The sequence below is a fragment of the Culex pipiens genome, chromosome 3 (genome assembly GCF_016801865.2).
Source record: "Culex pipiens pallens isolate TS chromosome 3, TS_CPP_V2, whole genome shotgun sequence".
NCBI classification, from domain to species: domain Eukaryota; kingdom Metazoa; phylum Arthropoda; class Insecta; order Diptera; family Culicidae; genus Culex; species Culex pipiens.
In genome coordinates this window covers 57,883,746-57,901,741 of record NC_068939.1, presented here as the reverse complement: position 1 = coordinate 57,901,741, position 17,996 = coordinate 57,883,746, and the positions used below count along the sequence as shown (strand labels likewise).

Sequence of the window (17,996 nt, the reverse complement as noted above, 5' to 3'; positions counted from 1 at the left end):
AAAAATGTATGAAACATGCACCACGGATAACGGTAATTACGGATTGTCACTTTCACGACACGCTCCCCATTTCGAAGTCATTCAATGACAGTGGTTGAGGTGGGGGACAAACTAGTCCTCACGTTAATGGTTCACCACTAAGTTTAGGTTGCTGGAGTGAAGGTATTTAAAATGTATGTTCTAAAATTACTTTTCTTTTTAATGAACGGTTTTCGCAACCAATAAAGACCTGTTGCACACCGAAACTATTTCAAAGCTACACAGAAAAAAAATTGCAAATTGATCTTGAAAGCTTTAGAAAATTATTGGTCAAAAAAGTTCCTTCATGAAAAGGTGAGAAAAAAACCTGAAAAAACTGTTTTCGGAAATATTTTTGAAAGTTAAACTCACGCAGTTCTGCAGCACACGGCGAAGGAAAGCTAATTTTCAGCAGCACCGCAGTACATCGCACTCAATGTGCACAGGACATGCCACACTTCGCACCGCACTGCACTGCACACGGAGACTGGTCGCCGGTAATAACTCACATGGCACGTGACGCAACACTACGGTTGTCGTGTGGGGCGTGAAAGTGTTGCACTCCGCTTGCATAATGTTCCAAGCAGGGAGGGGAGCAACAAAAAAAAAAACTTGTTGAAGAGGGACACGTTCTTGATAAATTTTTCGGTGGAGTGCATTCATTCTACATGAGCAAGATGGGGAAAGTTTTGGTTGAGTTAAAGCAGCGTTAATTTACACAAAGGCGTGTATATATCACACTCCATCATGACTGAGTTTCAACGAGTAATAATATTAAGCATGTTTGGGCTCGTTTAAAAACGCAAAAACCTTTTTTCTAGAAAAAAAATTGGTCAATTCTTAGAAATTTTGGAGACTTATTATTGCATAACAACTGGACAAATGTGTAATGCAATTTAAAACGATTTTTTCATTCAAATGTTGAACCACCCTCCCTCGACTGTGGTCATAATCAGGGACATAAACTTCACAAAATATTTGCAACGGCCTGACTGATTTTTATCACTTTCAATAGTGAAGATAATAAAATAAATTTCAAAAAAAAAAAACGTAATGGTAATGAATTCAGACACAACCCAAGTAACAATTTACGTTTTCATTCACTCTGGAAGTATATTTTAAGAGTCTGTGGAAAGATTCGAGCAAAAAACCGCTTTATCCTGAAAGCAGCAACAAAGAAGAGTAAAGGCAGCATTAAGTGTAAAATGGACTATTTTAGGAGGTTGTCAAGATCGTATTTCAGGAGAGCTCTAGAGCCAAACAGTATTGCTGTTGATTTTTAACGGACTCTCCAGATACTCTCAAAAGATCTAATAGAACTTATTCTAAAGCTTATTAAATTTATAGCTTTATTGAAAATCTCTTGGTAGCCGCAATAAAACATATTTTAAACTTGTTCATTCTCGGTTAGGATAAATTAGATTTTATCAAGAAAATATGGGTGCAAGATTTATTTTATCAAATCCAACAGTATTCTCTGAAACTTTAAACAACAAATGGTTAACTTTATTCGGTGACAAGAATATAATAATTATATAATAAGTGTTTGATTATCGATCCAATCATATCGAGAAAATCCATGCCATTAAAATTTCACCTATCAATTTCTTGAGATACCTCAAAAAAATAGACACCGAATACATTATTATATCAAAATAACTCTAATTTTTTATAAAATTGAAGCAAACTTTTCTTGTTTAGCTGTAAACACCATCATGGCGTCCATCTAGGTCGCTATTTTTTCATTAAAACATGGCGAAATTCTTTGAATCTATTTGTTCTTACTTAAAGCTATTAGAAAAACATCTTTTCTGGAGACGCTCTTGATCAAGAATAACGTTTCTTGAAAAGCTCTTGATTAAGATTAAGCAAGGGGTTCTAGACTGAAGTGAGCTTTGATATAGTTTCAACCCAGAGTAAAATGCACAATACTGCGACCGTAGCGCATGCAAGTTTTAGCCCACTGGAGGTAGATCCAAAAAAACATGTGTTGGCACATTTTCGTCATTTTCGTGAATTACGAATAGCGAGTTTTCGTCATATTTGAATAAAACTACGATTACGTTCAGTTCACCTTTTTGCCTTCCTCACTGAGGTAAGGCTATAATCCTGCTCTAAAAATGAACTTCGTATAAAAACGTCGTAGACCCACCTTCATGTATACATATCGACTCAGAATCGAAAACTGAACAAATGTCTGTGTGTATGTGTGTGTGTATGTGTGTGTGTATGTATGTATGTGACCAACAAACTAGCTCATGTTTCTCAGCACTGGCTGAACCGATTTGACCCGAACTTGTTGCATTCGACTTGGTTTAGGGTCCCATAGATCGAGTTTTATACAGATTGAAGTTTCGATAAGTAGTTCAAAAGTTATGTATAAAAATGTGTTTTCACATATATTTGGATCTCACTTAACTGTATGTAAACTATGTCCGGATCCATCATCCGACCCATCGTTGGTTAGGTTATCAAAAAAACTTTCCAACGAGTCCAAAACATTGAAGATCTGGCAACCCTGTCTCGAGATATGGCCACTTAAATGATATTGATATACTTTTTGAAGCCGGATATCACTTAAATATATGTAAACTATGTCCGGGTCCATCATCCGACCCATTGTTGGTTAGGTTATCAAAAGACCTTTCCAACGAGTCCAAAACATTGAAGATCTGGCAACCCTGTCTCGAGATATGGCTACTTAAGTGATATTGATATACTTTTTTGAAGCCGGATCTCACTTAAATGTATGTAAACTATGTCCGGGTCCATCATCCGACCCATCGTTGGTTAGGTTATCAAAAGACCTTTCCAATGAGTCCAAAACATTGAAGATCTGGCAACCCTGTCTCGAGATATGGCCACTTAAATGATATTGATATACTTTTTTGAAGCCAGATATCACTTAAATATATGTAAACTATGTCCGGATCCATCATCCGACTCATCGTTGGTTAGGTAATCAAAAGACCTTTCCAATGAGTCCAAAACATTGAAGATCTGGCAACCCTGTCTCGAGATATGACCACATAAGTGATATTTATGTACTTTTTTAAAGCCGGATCTCACTTAAATGTATGTAAACTATGTCCGGATTCATCATCCGACCCATCGTTAGTTAGGTAATCAAAAGACCTTTCCAATGAGTCCAAAACATTGAAGATCTGGCAACCCTGTCTCAAGTTATGACCACTTAAGTGATATTTATGTACTTTTTTGAAGCCGGATCTCACTTAAATGTATGTAAACTATACCCGGATTCATCATCCGACCCATCGTTGGTTAGGTAATCAAAAGACCTTTCCAATGAGTCCAAAACATTGAGGATCTGGCAACCCTGTCTCGAGATTTGACTACTTAAGTTATATTTATGTACTTTTTTGAAGCCGGATCTCACTTTAATGTATGTAAACTATATCCGGATTCAGTCTCAAGTTATGACCGCTTACGTGACATTTGTGTATTTCTTTATTGAGAAATAGATGGAATTGGTGTCCAAACCCATCGTATCGCCAAATGTTGGTAAAAAGTGAGGAAGGCGCCAACCACATAGGTGGATTAAGTTAGTTTTTATTTAGAAAAAAGAAGAAAAGAATATTTGTCACTTTTCTTCAATTGATGATTCGGAACCGTCTTCCAATTTTCAATGCCGGAAGCTCAGAAAGAAGGACAACACCACACGAATATAAATTTGACACAATTTAATCACTAACTCACATTACAATTACGAAAGCAGTATGATCTTTTTACTTAATAAATTTAATAAAAGAGTTTGTCCGGCACTTTGGAAACGTCCGATCTTCTCGCTGCTAAAAGTAGACTGAGTTTGACATTTGAAAAGTCAAGTCAAAAAGATTTCGAATAAAGCTTTCCCTAAACAACTTGGGTTTAATACTGATTTGGTGAAGTCAATTTGTTTTGGGAATATCTTCTTCAAGATAACTGTAAGTAAATAAAAAACTAATTTAATCCACCTATGTGGTTGATGCCTTCCTCACTTTTTACCAACAATGGGTAATATGAGTGGTTTAGACACATTTTTCAGCTATTTTTTTTAGGTCCAGAAAAATAAGTACACAGATATAACTTAAGTGGTCAGAACACGAGACAGAGTTGTCAGATCATCAATTTTGTGGACTCGTTAGAAAGGATTTTCGATTACCTAAACAACAATGGGTTGGATGATGGATCCGGACATCGTTTACATGCATTTAAGTGAGACCCGGCTTCAAAAAAGTACATAAATATCACTTAAGTGGTCATAACTCGAGATAGGGTTGCCAGATCTTCAATGATGTGGACTCGTTGGAAAAGTCTTTCGATTACCTAACCAACGATGGGTTGGTTAGATGGGTACATGCATATAAATGAGATCCGGCTTCAAAAAAGTACATAAATATCACTTAAGTGGTCATAACTCGAGACAGGGTTGCCAGATCTTCAATGATGTGGACTCGTTGGAAAGATCTCTCAATTACCTAACCAATGATTGGTCGGATGATGAATCCGGACATCGTTTACATGCATTTAGGGTGAGATCCGGCTTCAAAAAAGTACATAAATATCACTTAAGTGGTCATAACTCGAGACAGGGTTGCCAGATCTTCAATGATGTGGACTCGTTAGAAAGGTCTCTCGATAGCCTAACCAACGATGGGTCGGATGATGGATCCGGACATCGTTTACATGCATTTAAGTGAGATCCGGCTTCAAAAAAGTACATAAATATCACTTAAGTGGTCATAACTCGAGATAGGGTTGCCAGATCTTCAATGATGTGGACTCGTTGGAAAAGTCTTTCGATTACCTAACCAACGATGGGTTGGTTAGATGGGTACATGCATATAAATGAGATCCGGCTTCAAAAAAGTACATAAATATCACTTAAGTGGTCATAACTCGAGACAGGGTTGCCAGATCTTCAATGATGTGGACTCGTTAGAAAGGTCTCTCGATTACCTAACCAACGATGGGTTGGATGATGGTTCCGGACATCGTTTACATGCATTTAGGTGAGATCCGTCTTCAAAAAGTACATAAATATCACTTAAGTGGTCATAACTCGAGATAGGGTTGCCAGATCTTCAATGATGTGGACTCGTTGGAAAAGTCTTTCGATTACCTAACCAACGATGGGTTGGTTAGATGGGTACATGCATATAAATGAGATCCGGCTTCAAAAAAGTACATAAATATCACTTAAGTGGTCATAACTCGAGACAGGGTTGCCAGATCTTCAATGATGTGGACTCGTTGGAAAGATCTCTCAATTACCTAACCAATGATTGGTCGGATGATGAATCCGGACATCGTTTACATGCATTTAGGGTGAGATCCGGCTTCAAAAAAGTACATAAATATCACTTAAGTGGTCATAACTCGAGACAGGGTTGCCAGATCTTCAATGATGTGGACTCGTTAGAAAGGTCTCTCGATAGCCTAACCAACGATGGGTCGGATGATGGATCCGGACATCGTTTACATGCATTTAAGTGAGATCCGGCTTCAAAAAAGTACATAAATATCACTTAAGTGGTCATAACTCGAGACAGGGTTGCCAGATCTTCAATGATGTGGACTCGTTAGAAAGGTCTCTCGATTACCTAACCAACAATGGGTCGGATGATGGATCCGGATATAGTTTACATGCATTTAAGTGAGATCCGGCTTCAAAAAAGTACATAAATATCACTTAAGTGGTCATAACTCGAGACAGGGTTGCCAGATCTTCAATGATGTGGACTCATTAGAAAGGTCTCTCAATTACCTAACCAACAATGGGTCGTATGATGGATCTGGACATAGTTTAAATGCATTTAAGTGAGATCCGGCATCAAAATTCCAGCACCCGATTCGCAACTTTGACACTTTTTTATACGTAACTTTTGAACTACTTATCGGATCTTCAAACAATTCAATAGTGCAGTATGGGGCACCAAACCGGACCGAATGCAACTTGTTTGACTCAAATCGGATCAGCCAGTGCCGAGAAAACTTGGCAAGAATTTTGAGCACCAAGGGGAATACGCACACACATACACACACACACACAGACATTTGTTCAGTTTTCGATTCTGAGTCGATAGGTATACATGAATATAGGTCTACGAGCTGTTTTTCAAAAGTTACTTTTTCGAGCAGGATTATAGCCTTACCTCAGTGAGGAAGGCAAAAGAGATCAATAAAACTTTGCTCCATGTTCTTCGAGAACTTTTCAAGATTTTTTCAAGATATTTCTAGAACAGTATTCTGCTAAGCTCAAAAAGACTTGATAAACGCTTTTATAAAAGCATGAAGCTTTTTTCAAATGTTTTATAAAAACTGATAAAACATAGGAGCATTTGGATTGCTACTTGGGAAGACAATGTACAATTATCGTTTAGATGTATGATAAACAGCCAATTGCTGAGGAATCTCTGCAGATTAACAATAATTAATTTATAATTTGTTGTTTAATTGGGTACGACAACTTGTTAGATAAACTATGTATCAAGTCAAGGAAGGAACTAGCCAGAAATGAATAGATTATCAAATATTGTTGTGTTTAAAAATATCTAGGGCTAGTGATTTTTCACGACAAGAAAAAAATCAAAATTTCGCGGCATGCCAGTTACAGAAAAAATGAATTTCACGGCAATTTCGCGGTACTTTAAAAACTACTCAAAATACACGTAAAATGTATTCTTTAAGCATCATTATTATCAGAAAAATGTTTAAAAAAGTTAGCAATAGTTCAAGATACAAAATGAAGCCTGCTGACACAAATAATTTATTTGAAAAAAGTTGTACTTGAATAATTTTGAAGGATTTTTCTCTTGTAATTAATTTTTAAGCTATTTTAATATTATTGAAATTTTAGATATTAAATTTGCATAAACATTTTCAAAACGTAGCACATCCTAAACGTCATATTCATCAATCATAGAATCAGTAAACTAAATGTAATAGCATTTGATTGTTTTTTTCAGGAATTGGAAAATTTTATTTGTTTTTAGATAAAGTTTTAGAAAAACTTCATTAAAAGCAGTTTTTTACATTGACTTACAATTCCAGAAAATTATAATACATTGCAAAATATTTCTAAATTTTATTTCAACAATTATCGTAGTTATAATCAAAATATTCAAATATTTTCTTATTTTTCATTGAAAAAATATTGTTCATCGATATTTTCATATTTTTAACAAAGATTGGCAAAAAAAAACTACATTGCGTGTTCTTTTATTGACTAGTTGAATAATGTTCCTTTACAATCTTTTTGGAATGTCATGGAAAAAAAAAATTTTCCGGTAAATTTATATAATCTAATGAATGACATCTTCAACAAATAGTTCTTAATCTGATTTTTTTTTATTTGGAAATAACTTCCAAAGTGCTTGTTAAAAATCTTGGGATGTATTTGAATTAAAAATATTAAGCTTAAAGGCACAGAGCAGCGACTTATCAATTGAATATTCTGAATCGCGGCATTTCACGGTATTAACAAAATTTCACGGCAATGGGCAAATTTTTGAATAAATCCTACATATTAAAAACTTGGTAAGAACTAAGTATCGAAATGATTAGCGATGTGAAACTTATTTTTACGATTTTATTTTTTGTCATATTCTGCACATTTTGATGAGTAAATGACACATAAAATATATCATTTCAAAAGATTCCCGAACTGTTATTAAATAGATTTCAATAAATAACCAAGGAATAGAAAACAAAAAAAAAATATCTAAGAAAATTCTCGATGAAACATTTTGCTTTTAAATGCATTGGAAAGCTTAGATAATTTCCTTTAAGAGACATTTCGTCGCTGTCGGGCTAACTTGTCGCACGTGCACTTTGCACGGTGTTATACCCAGAATGTTTATTTAGCAATTCTATGGTCATATAATGACATTTAGTTTTTTAAAAGTTTGCAAAATTAAGTTAAGATAAGTTTCATATAAAATTTCCAGAGTTATATAAACTTTTATACTAAGTATTTAGTAAACTTTACATTCAATATAAATTATTTTTTCAATCAGTCAAGGATGCCTATTTGGAGTTGGAAGACTGGATTTATGGTGATTTGTCAACAAATAACATTATTTATGTTAATTTTTCGAAAGGTGTACAAACTTTTTTTGCACCTTTTTTATTTTTGTAATAGTATTTGTTATATAACTTTTTATAGAAATCATCTTTTCGTGAGCTTTTTATAGCCAAATGTTTGGCATGAGTTTCTGAACAAAACGTAGTACTAGGTTTCTGTCAAACTTTAAACCGTTTTAGAGGCAGATGCATTGCCACAGGGCTACATGACTTGGTAAAAAACAATCGTTGGCATTTCAAGTTGATCCCGAATGTACAACAAATAAAAAAAAGTACTCACCCTAACGTAGTCATCGTGACGATTGTGTACCAGAACGCAGCCGGAATCGAGGTGAAGTTCGTTCCTTCCACGTTCTTTTCGGCGTAGAACATCACGGTGGCGAAGATGATGATGGCCATCGCGAGCGAGAACACCAGGAAGCCCAGCTCCGAGGCGCACGACTTGAGCGTATAGCCGAGAATCCGCAGCCCCTGGGAGTGGCGGGAAAATTTGAAGATTCGAAAGACGCGAAACACGCGAAGGGTTACGAACGCGCCGGACACGTCGTCGTTGTCGGTGATGCCCAGGCCGATGTAGTACGGCATGATGGCGACGACGTCGATGACCGACATGACGGAGCGGACGAACTTGCACCGACACGGGGCCGCGAACAGTCGGAGCAGGTACTCGGCAGTGAAGATCATCACGCAGGCTGTGTCGAGACAGAAGAAGACGATCTTGTAGCGTTCGCCGCAGGACAGGGTGCCGGCACGGCCGGGCCGGGCCCCGCACGGGACCGTTTCGACGACGTTGGCCATCACAGATACAGCAATGAAGAAGCCCGTGACGTAATAGAACACGAGGGCGGCAGTGGAAGTGTGCGGATTTTCGAACGCTCGCCACATCCGCTCGCGGATGTTGGTCAGCTGTATCAGATTGTTATCACTGTTTTCGGACAGTTTGTCGTCCATCAGTCGTTCGGCGTTCTCCCGCTTTCGGTCCCGGTAGTCCTCGTAGCAGCAGTCGCCGATCACGTCCGGCATGATCCCGAAGAAGGCCAGCTCCTCATCGTAGCTCAGGAGACACTCGTGCCGCGGGTAGTGGAGCTTGCCGGTGCGGTAGTAGTTCAGTATGTGCCGGAAGATGTCCGGATCGCGGTCGAAGAAGTACTCCTTGGTGAACTCGTCGTAGAAAAAGTCCCGCTCGTTCGAGCCGAGCAGCGTGTCCGGGTACTTCTCGACGGTCGTTCGCCAGGTCTCGAAGCGTCGGCCGGACACGTTGATGATGAGTTTCTCGTCTTCGGAGCGAAGCCGGTCCTTGAATACCGGTGGCGCTGGCAGCGGGTGGGACGCTATGGGAACCCATCCGATGGCCGCCGCCCGTGCAAATGGCAACCAAGCGGCGACCGAAGCCATACTATTCGGTGGAATTTTTCAATGGTCCCCCAAGTGTGAATCGGACGCCGCCGCTCCAGCTGGTCCAGCCAATCAGCGTGACCCCCTTCAGCGAACCCCCTTCTTGCAGCTTCCGAGCAAGAATTCAATTACGCGACATTCGGGATCCCTGCACGCGTCGCTTCAACCCAATTGCTGCCTTAATTATTGTTTCACTGGTGCCTAGCCGTCCCGCACTGATGATAATGATTCTCCCACACCCTCGATCTCAGAGCATGTACTAAGCAAAAATAATGAGAAGCTGTGCGCAAATTCTTGAGATTTTTCTGCTCAGTTCACATTTTTTCCTTCTTCTGCTTCCTTCCTGTGACCTATGCAAATCCGGATCCGACCCGAAATTCGCGGAAGGGAGCTAATCCGAACCTTCCGCTGCTGCCCTCGAGAAGGATGTTTGCCGTGGCAACCCACTAATCACTGTCTGTGTTGTCTTGCTTCCCTCGAATACAAAAAAAAAGAAAAATAAAGTAACAAATCTTCAAGCACTGATGACGAACATTGCGATGATATTGAACATCATTTGTGGTGGCTGACAGAAAAAAAGCAAGCTTCTTGACGTTAATGTTGCAGAAACACTTCCTCGCGCACCTTCCCTCCACTCTTCACAAACACACTAACTAAGTGGCACTAGGACCAACAGTGACGACGATGATTAATCACTCCCATTTTGGGCCCGCTTCCTGCCCCAAACTCGCCCCGGAGTAAAGGAGAAAAAAATCCTTGTTACCGAGAGGCTTTTCCCCGGCGAGCCCTCATACTAAGGGGTGGGGGAGGGGGAGGAATGTTCTTCTTTTGCCGGAGTTTTGAACAGAAGGCGAAAAAAATAATATCCGGTTTAAGCCGTCATAAGCTCTAACGATGCCGGTTGCGTTGCGGCGAAAGCTTACTGGAGGGAGCTTTCTCGCTCTCTCGGGGAGATGGAAGTCCTGGTGCAGTGGCCTCAGCTCATGCCACACGAATGGTTTCACGGTCGCTGGCTCAGCAAGCTGCAAGAAATAGGAGGAAAAAAACAGATATTAAACCATCTATAGAAGAATTAGGTCATTTATATTTTTTAATTTATAAAACCGCAGTTATCTAGAAAATCATTTGTATTTTTATTTTAATTTATATTTTTTAACAAACATTTAAAGATTAAGAGACTATATAATTAAGAGCTATCATGTTAGGGTTATTCCATGTTAACTGACTACATTTTTGAACTTGAGTTTTACCTGTTTGGAATAAATTAAGAGAGCGTTCATCTAGAGATGGTAAACATAAATTTTGCAATTTTTGCAAACGTTCCCTCTAAGTTGAGTCCATAAGAATACTTAATTGGCATAAAATGGCCAAAAAAAAAAAAACAAAACATCAAAATAAAATGTTCTAAAATTGATGAAAGTTTTTTCAACATTGATTTAAAAAAATTACATTTTTTGTTGTAACCAAAAGCAATTATGCAATTATTAAAAAATAGAAACTTGTTTTACTGGAAATCCTTGAAAATCTAAAGAAACTTTTAATTGTGTTTCAATAACACTTTAAACTTAGAAATCAATTTTAACTGTTCTTAGTTTAAAATCAATTAATAAATCTGAAAACGCAGTCGTTATCCGATTTGAATTCATTTGAAATGAGAAAAACATGACACTTTGAGAGTAAAATATAATCCTACGTTTCAATGTTTTCATAATTACAGTCAAAAACTTATAAATCTTTTGAAATTATGTAGAAAACTTCTCAGTATGTTTCCATATAAATTCCTGTTGTATTTAATTCATATTTTTCGATTTGTAAACCATTCTTCTACCAATCAATGTCACTCCAGCTATCAAAATCACACCGGTTTACGATATTTCTAATTACCTTTAGACATTATTTTTTTTAAATTAATTTTTTTCTGATTGCGATGAATTTAATGGAGCATCCGCCGTTGAGTAGTTTTTGCTTTTTTCTACAATGTAAACAATGTGGAGTGATCTGACAATAACTGCTCAACGGCGGGTAGTCCATTGGATTACAAATCTGGAGACACGAGAAAAGGGCGGATAAACATTTTGACAGTTTAAGCTATTTTGCTTATTCTCAAGCTCCAGGTTATTCACAAACATCAAATTGTCAAACAAAAGCTGGCATTCCCAGCTACCTTTCAACACTGCTGATTTTTTTTGTAATAGTTACCAGTAGTCTCGGAATTGCAAAAGAGTTCTCCCTAGTAACATTTTAGGTTTTAAGTAGGTCATACAAGCGTTTTTAGGCCGTATGAGGGTTTTCGGAACAATGATAAAACCTGTGAGTTAAAAAATGTTACCAGAACTAGCTATCAACATAATTTTGCGCCCTTTTCAAGTGTTGCTCCTGAAATTTGCCTCATTATTACACCTTTTTTTAAATGAAATTAATTTTGTTTCCAATTTGTTAAATACTGAACATTTTTACTCTAGTTTGAAAAAAGCAAAAAGAAGACCTCAGTGATTAGAAGCTCACCAGCTTCAAATATTAAAATGAACCAGTATTCAGAAAAGGGATAGAAACAACCATAAAGAGTGATAACCAAAACTGATTCATTTCCCGTTTTAATGCTAGTTGACAGAGTTGTTAAAGTTGAATGTAGAGAAAAAAAGCTATTTGAATAATAAAAAATCTTTGTCTTGAGAATGAAATGTAGGTATTGCTAGAATTTTTCCGAAAAAAATTGATACACTCTTAACTAAATGGGTATGTTTTCAATATGAATTTTCACATTAAGAAATTAAAAAATTGCAATAATTTCAGATCAACCCTAACATTTCATAAAGTCAAAAATAAATTTTAGGGTCTTTTCAAATGTTAATGTAAAATTAAAACTATTTAATGCCGAAGACACCAAATTGATCAGAAAATCCGTTCTCCAGTTACCTTCTTACGCATTTTTCTAACATGAGTTACTAATTTCTAAAAAGTTTTACTGATAACTAGCTTACTAACAACATACTCAAGAACGAGCTTTTTTTCAATTGAATTCTTAGCATCCGTCCAAACTAGAAGGTCTTTAAAATATTTAATAATCTGTAACTGGAGAACGGATTTTTTGATAGATTTGGTGTCTTCGGCATTCAAAAGTTTTAAATTTAAGACATTCTTTAAGTAAACAATTTAAAGAACTTAAGTTTGAAAAAAACTAAAGAATCCGACTAAGTATCGTAGGAAAAGAAAATATTAGCTAAAAACATTTAAAATTTCTTAAAATCATCAAAAAGTCAGACTGTTCATTACTTTGAAAAATTCAACTGTTCAGTTTGAAAATCTAAAATATACAAAAAGGAATTGACACACTCCAAAGATTGAATTAAAATACGTTTGTGAAAAAAGAAAAGAAAATGAAAAGAAAAAAAGGAAAAAAAGAAAAAAAGAAAAAAACAAGAAAAGCAAAAAAAAAGCAAAGGGAAAGAAAAAGAAACGAAAAAGAAAAGAAAAAAAAAGAAAAGAAAAAGGGAAAAGAAAAAAAAGAAAAATGAAAAAAATTAGAAAAGTAAAAAAAAGAAAAAAAGAAAAACAAAACAGAAATAGGAAAAAAGAAAAAGTGGACAACAAGCAAGTAGTGAAGAAAAAAAGATACAGAAAAGGAAAAAAAAGAAAAGAATAAAAGAGAAAAAGGAAAAGAAAATGGATAAAGAAAAAAAGAAAAGAAAAAGGAAAATGAAAAAAAAAGAAAAAAATAAAAAAAATTAGAAGAAAAAGAAAAGAAAAAAGATTAAAAAGAAAAAAATAGAAAAAATTAAGAAAAATAAAAGAAAAGAAAGTAATGCAATTTTTTGTTTACATCAATAGAAATATAAAAAAACTGCTATTGTTTGAATGTGTGGAAAAAATCACCAAAAATAAAAAGATATGTTTGAAACAATGAAAAAGAATAAATTTCTAAACAAGGTCTTTTTCAGCATAAAACAAGGCAGAAAAAAAAATCACAAATACATTGCATAATAGTAGTTTATGCAACAAGTTGCAAAAAGAGGATTTTTTTAGCACGAGTCGTACATTTATCCAACGAGGTTTATCGAGTTGGATAAATACGAAGAGTGATGAAAAAATCAAGTTTTGCAACGAGTTCCATACAACATTTTTTGCAATTCCAAAAAACGCACACGGAGTGAAATTTTATGCCAAATTTTCATGTATTTATTGACAATCGTTTGAATCAAAAAAATGTTGAAAAGTGTTACTTTTCGAAACAAGTGCTGAAAAGTTCAACTTTTCAGCACCCATTTCAGTGCTGAAAAGTAGAACTTTTCAGCATTTATTTTGAAAAGTGTTGCTATTCGATTCTGTTATTTTTGGTACAGAAAAGTAGGCTATTTCGTCGTTCAAGAATGACAGAAAAAGTAAATAGTTTCACGACGGAATTGCAAAAAGAAAATTAAATCTTTCGTACATTTCATAGGGGAACAGCATTTTAGTCCAGCGTGCCTCTAATGTTGGCAGGTCAGAACTTTGACATTTAATTAAAGCTAATTAAAAGCTATTCCAACTGAAATCGAGTGATAAATAGTTCAAAAAGAAGTGAGCAAGCAAATTTCTAACAAAAGTTTTGCAAAATTATTTTTTTAAATAGTGAAAATCAGCAAATTGGAAGGAGTTAGGAGCGAGTGCTTAACCTGCCAAACATACGAGAAATTACCCTACTTTGTCTTTTCAACTTTTTGTCAATTCGACTTATTACTTTCGATCTTTTGCTCTTTGAATGTCGCTCATTCGTTAAAGCTACAATGCAATCGTTCATGCTGACTACAATGCAATTGTCATGATAACTTGTCGCACGTGCATGATGGACGAAATTGAGTTAAGAACGCCAATTTGTGCAGCTCACAATGCCTCACATTTTGACCTTCACACATCTTTAAAATTCGATTTCAATCATGAGATATTCAATAAAAACCGAAAAAAACACCGTGCATTGTTGTCGCTCTTCATATGAAACAAATTTCAATCTTGTCGTGCTATCTTGACACAGCCTGAAAATTGATGTAAGTGCTACAACTGGCCAAAGGGATTCCAGGTCAGAACGCGTTTGACGCACGTACAAGCTAGACTATCGTAAACATTTTCAATTATAACTCGGGACTCCGACAACCAAAAAAAAACCAAACTGTTTGTTACTGTTAGCATTATTCAAGGTCAAACATTAAAACGCGTTTTCTCGGAACGTCAAAAAGCGACGTTCGACAAGATAACACGACAGCGTCGAATTGTTCAACCTTTCCGCGATACGAAAAGCAAAAGCACAGCACAGAAAATGCCATTAATATCGCTTGTTATGTGTTTGTTCATTATTGTGTGAAAATTGTTGAAATATTTTGGATCTTTTATCACTGCACAGCTCTGCTGGACTGGACTGCTGGCTGGCTGGCTGGCCATAACTTAAGAATGCTGATGCTCTGAGTTGTGTAGTAACTGTTGATGTTGATGCCAGTGGCTTAGAGGGCGAATCTTTTGCCAAGGCAAGTGAAGTGCTTGAGTGGATAAGTGGAGTAAAGTGGACGTTCAAGGCTGCGGACTGACTTGGGACCTGATGAGGAAGAGTGAAATTGTTGAAATTGATTGCAATGAAGACGTTAATGGATGGCGGTTCGTTCTCTTTGCTATCTGTGTTACACCAGAAGTAGTCATTACGGAATGAGATTGGAAGAAGAAAATTAAGATTTTCGTTTAAAAAAAAAACTATTATGTGCAGATTAGAATGGAACCTTTCCATTTATATCTTTAATTAAATCATAATTCAGCATCGTGGTTTGCTGTATCGCACCTCTTTTTCATACTCTTTAAAAAATAATAAAAATTCAAAAAAATGCTCAGCTCCATCCAGAGATAGTGCTAACAAAAACGAAGAATTTCACTAGTTTCCCAGCACTTGTGTAATAATGAAATTTCTTCCGCCAGCTTATGCTAAAGTTTTAACGTGATAGAGCTTAAAGGAACAAAAAAGCTCACGGTGGAAAGTTTCCACGCTGCCAACCACACAGAAGAAAAAGTAACGCGCAAGCATTCCACTGCTGGCAGGCAGTCCGTTTCTGCTGATCCTGGCTGAATGCTAATAAAAATGTAAAATAAGTGGATATAACATTGAAAACTCATCTCCCGGTACAATAAATTTGCATCCCAGTAAGGTCAACTGGGTGGTTTGATGAACGTCCCTCCACCCCCATGCTTCTGAGAAGAGTGCTGCTCTAGTGCTACTTTAGTGCTCTTCTCGGTGGGGTACATCAGACGCAGCTTTGAGCTTCGAGTGAGCTTTTGCTGAAGGATTGGAGACGGCTTCTGGTGAACTTTGGGGTTGATGTTTTAAAATGCTGTGTTTTTCTTTGGTGTGTGTGGTTATCCTGGGATTTCCACTCTGGAATGGAATTTTCCAGTAACAAGGTCAACCGTTGTGGATTGTTGGAAGAAGCTGGACAAGGGAAATGTTATTTGAATTTTAGATTTTATAATCCTGGATGTTATCGTTTCAAGAAGCAGCTTGAAAAAGAACCAATCATCATTCTTAAAAGTCTTCCGGCATAATTATTACGCATTGAAGTCTCGTTCACTGTGGAGGAAAATTTTAATTAAACAAGCTCAATATCAATTTCTCATTTCCACAAAACTCGTTTTATCCTTGTCATAGCTTCCAAAGTCATCACTTTTTACTGCTCCGCTCCAATCAAGCTCCCTGGCCATCAGCAAAATTTAATTGCATTCGCTATAATAATACAAGTCAAATCCAGAGCACAACCCCTCGAGCTGCCATAAATTTTATCGTACCAATTCCGAAGAGCTTGCTCAAGCTCTCGGGCTCATCTTCTTCCCTCAGAAGTCGCTCCACGTTGATTGAAACAATTTTGCAGTCCAACGGAGGGTTTCAAATGTGGAAGGTCAAACTCGTTCCTTTCTTCGATTTCGAATTTTGATCTGATGATAATTTATTCGCTAGCAAAAACGCTCCCATTCATATGTACATATGTGCGCACGAACGGAATGAAGACGCCACCGTCAACAACCGTCGGAGAACAGCAAGCAAGCAAGCTTTTGGGGTGGGGTTTCTCCTTGCCGGCGAAGGGATCCCGATTGGTTCCGAATTTGGAGGTTATGTTTGATTAGCACATTTGAACCCCCTCCCGTCATCGCTTCAGAGGTAAGAATGAGTTCCTTTGCAAGACGTTCGATTGGTATTCTATCGGTTCAAGCGGAATGAGCAATTGTTTGAATTTTAATTAATACAAATTGGATGGAGCAAAAAACTCATCTTTGGGGAAATGTTTAATTTGTGGAAAATTTTGGTTCTTTAATTTGGCAGAAACAAGATTTATTCGAGATTACATTGAAATCAAGTAATATTTTCTTTTCATGCTAAACCATTTTTGTAATGTTATTTCACTGTACAGTAAAGCAATTATTAAAGAAATTGAACGATTTCAAGCATTTTTTTTTATTCTTTTGATTCGCCTAATTTTTTTTTACTTTGGTTTTAATGTAAAATCAAAAGTGAACCATTTTTTAGATAATTCCTTTCAATTTTGATTTTAATCAAAAAAAAAAAAATATGGGTAATTCTCCGCCAACTCACACAGCAGTTGCCCCGACCCCTCTTCGATTTGCGTGAAACTTTGTCCTAAGGGGTAACTTTTGTCCCTGATCACGAATCCGAGGTCCGTTTTTTGATATCTCGTGACGGAGGGGCGGTACGACCCCTTCCATTTTTTAGCATACGAAAAAAGAGGTGTTTTTTAATAATTTGCAGTCTGAAACGGTGATGAAATAGAAATTTGGTGTCAAAGCGACTTTTATGTCAAATTAGACGCTCGTTTTGATGGCGTACTCAGAATTCCGAAAAAACGTAATTTTCATCGAAAAAAAACACTAAAAAAGTTTTAAAAATTCTCCCATTTTCCGTTACTCGACTGTACAAAATTTTGGAACATGTCATTTTATGGGAAATTTAATGTTCTTTTCGAGTCTACATTGACCCAGAAGGGTCATTTTTTTTATTTAGAACAAAATTTTTCATTTTAAAATTTCGTGTTTTTTCTAACTTTGCAGGGTTATTTTTTAGAGTGTAACAATGTTCTACAAAGTTGTGAAACAGACAATTACAAAAATTTTAATATATAGACATAACGGGTTTGCTTATAAACATCACGAGTTATCGCGATTTTACGAAAAAAAAGTTTTGAAACAGTTACTTTTTGCGTTTCTCGTTGTTTCGTCGTCCGTGTCTGTCGCGGGTGACCATGAACGGCCATGATCGATGACTACCAAATTTTTTAAAACTTTTTTTCGTAAAATCGCGATAACTCGTGATGTTGATAAGCAAACCCCTTATGTCTATGAGTAATTCTCGCTGAAAGTGGACCACTATTTACACAAGGTGCTCAAAAATCAAAAGCAATGTACTTTTCCAATAGCCTCCACCAAGTTATGAATGAAACCATGTTTGGTTGGTTAAATTTGTCCTCACCTCGGCGCCA

General features: G+C 36.5%; 1 protein-coding gene across 2 annotated transcripts in view; it reads right to left on the bottom strand.

Annotated features, from left to right (window-relative positions):
• Positions 1-17,996, bottom strand: part of LOC120416057 (potassium voltage-gated channel protein Shal) — a 406,813-nt gene that overhangs the window by 99,347 nt on the left and 289,470 nt on the right. For both annotated transcript variants that reach the window (XM_052710526.1, XM_039577721.2), the window contains exon 6: positions 8,384-10,520. In XM_052710526.1, the coding sequence (XP_052566486.1) occupies positions 8,384-9,498 (1,115 nt within the window). In that variant the 5' untranslated portion in view covers positions 9,499-10,520. The remainder of the gene's footprint in view (positions 1-8,383; positions 10,521-17,996) is intronic.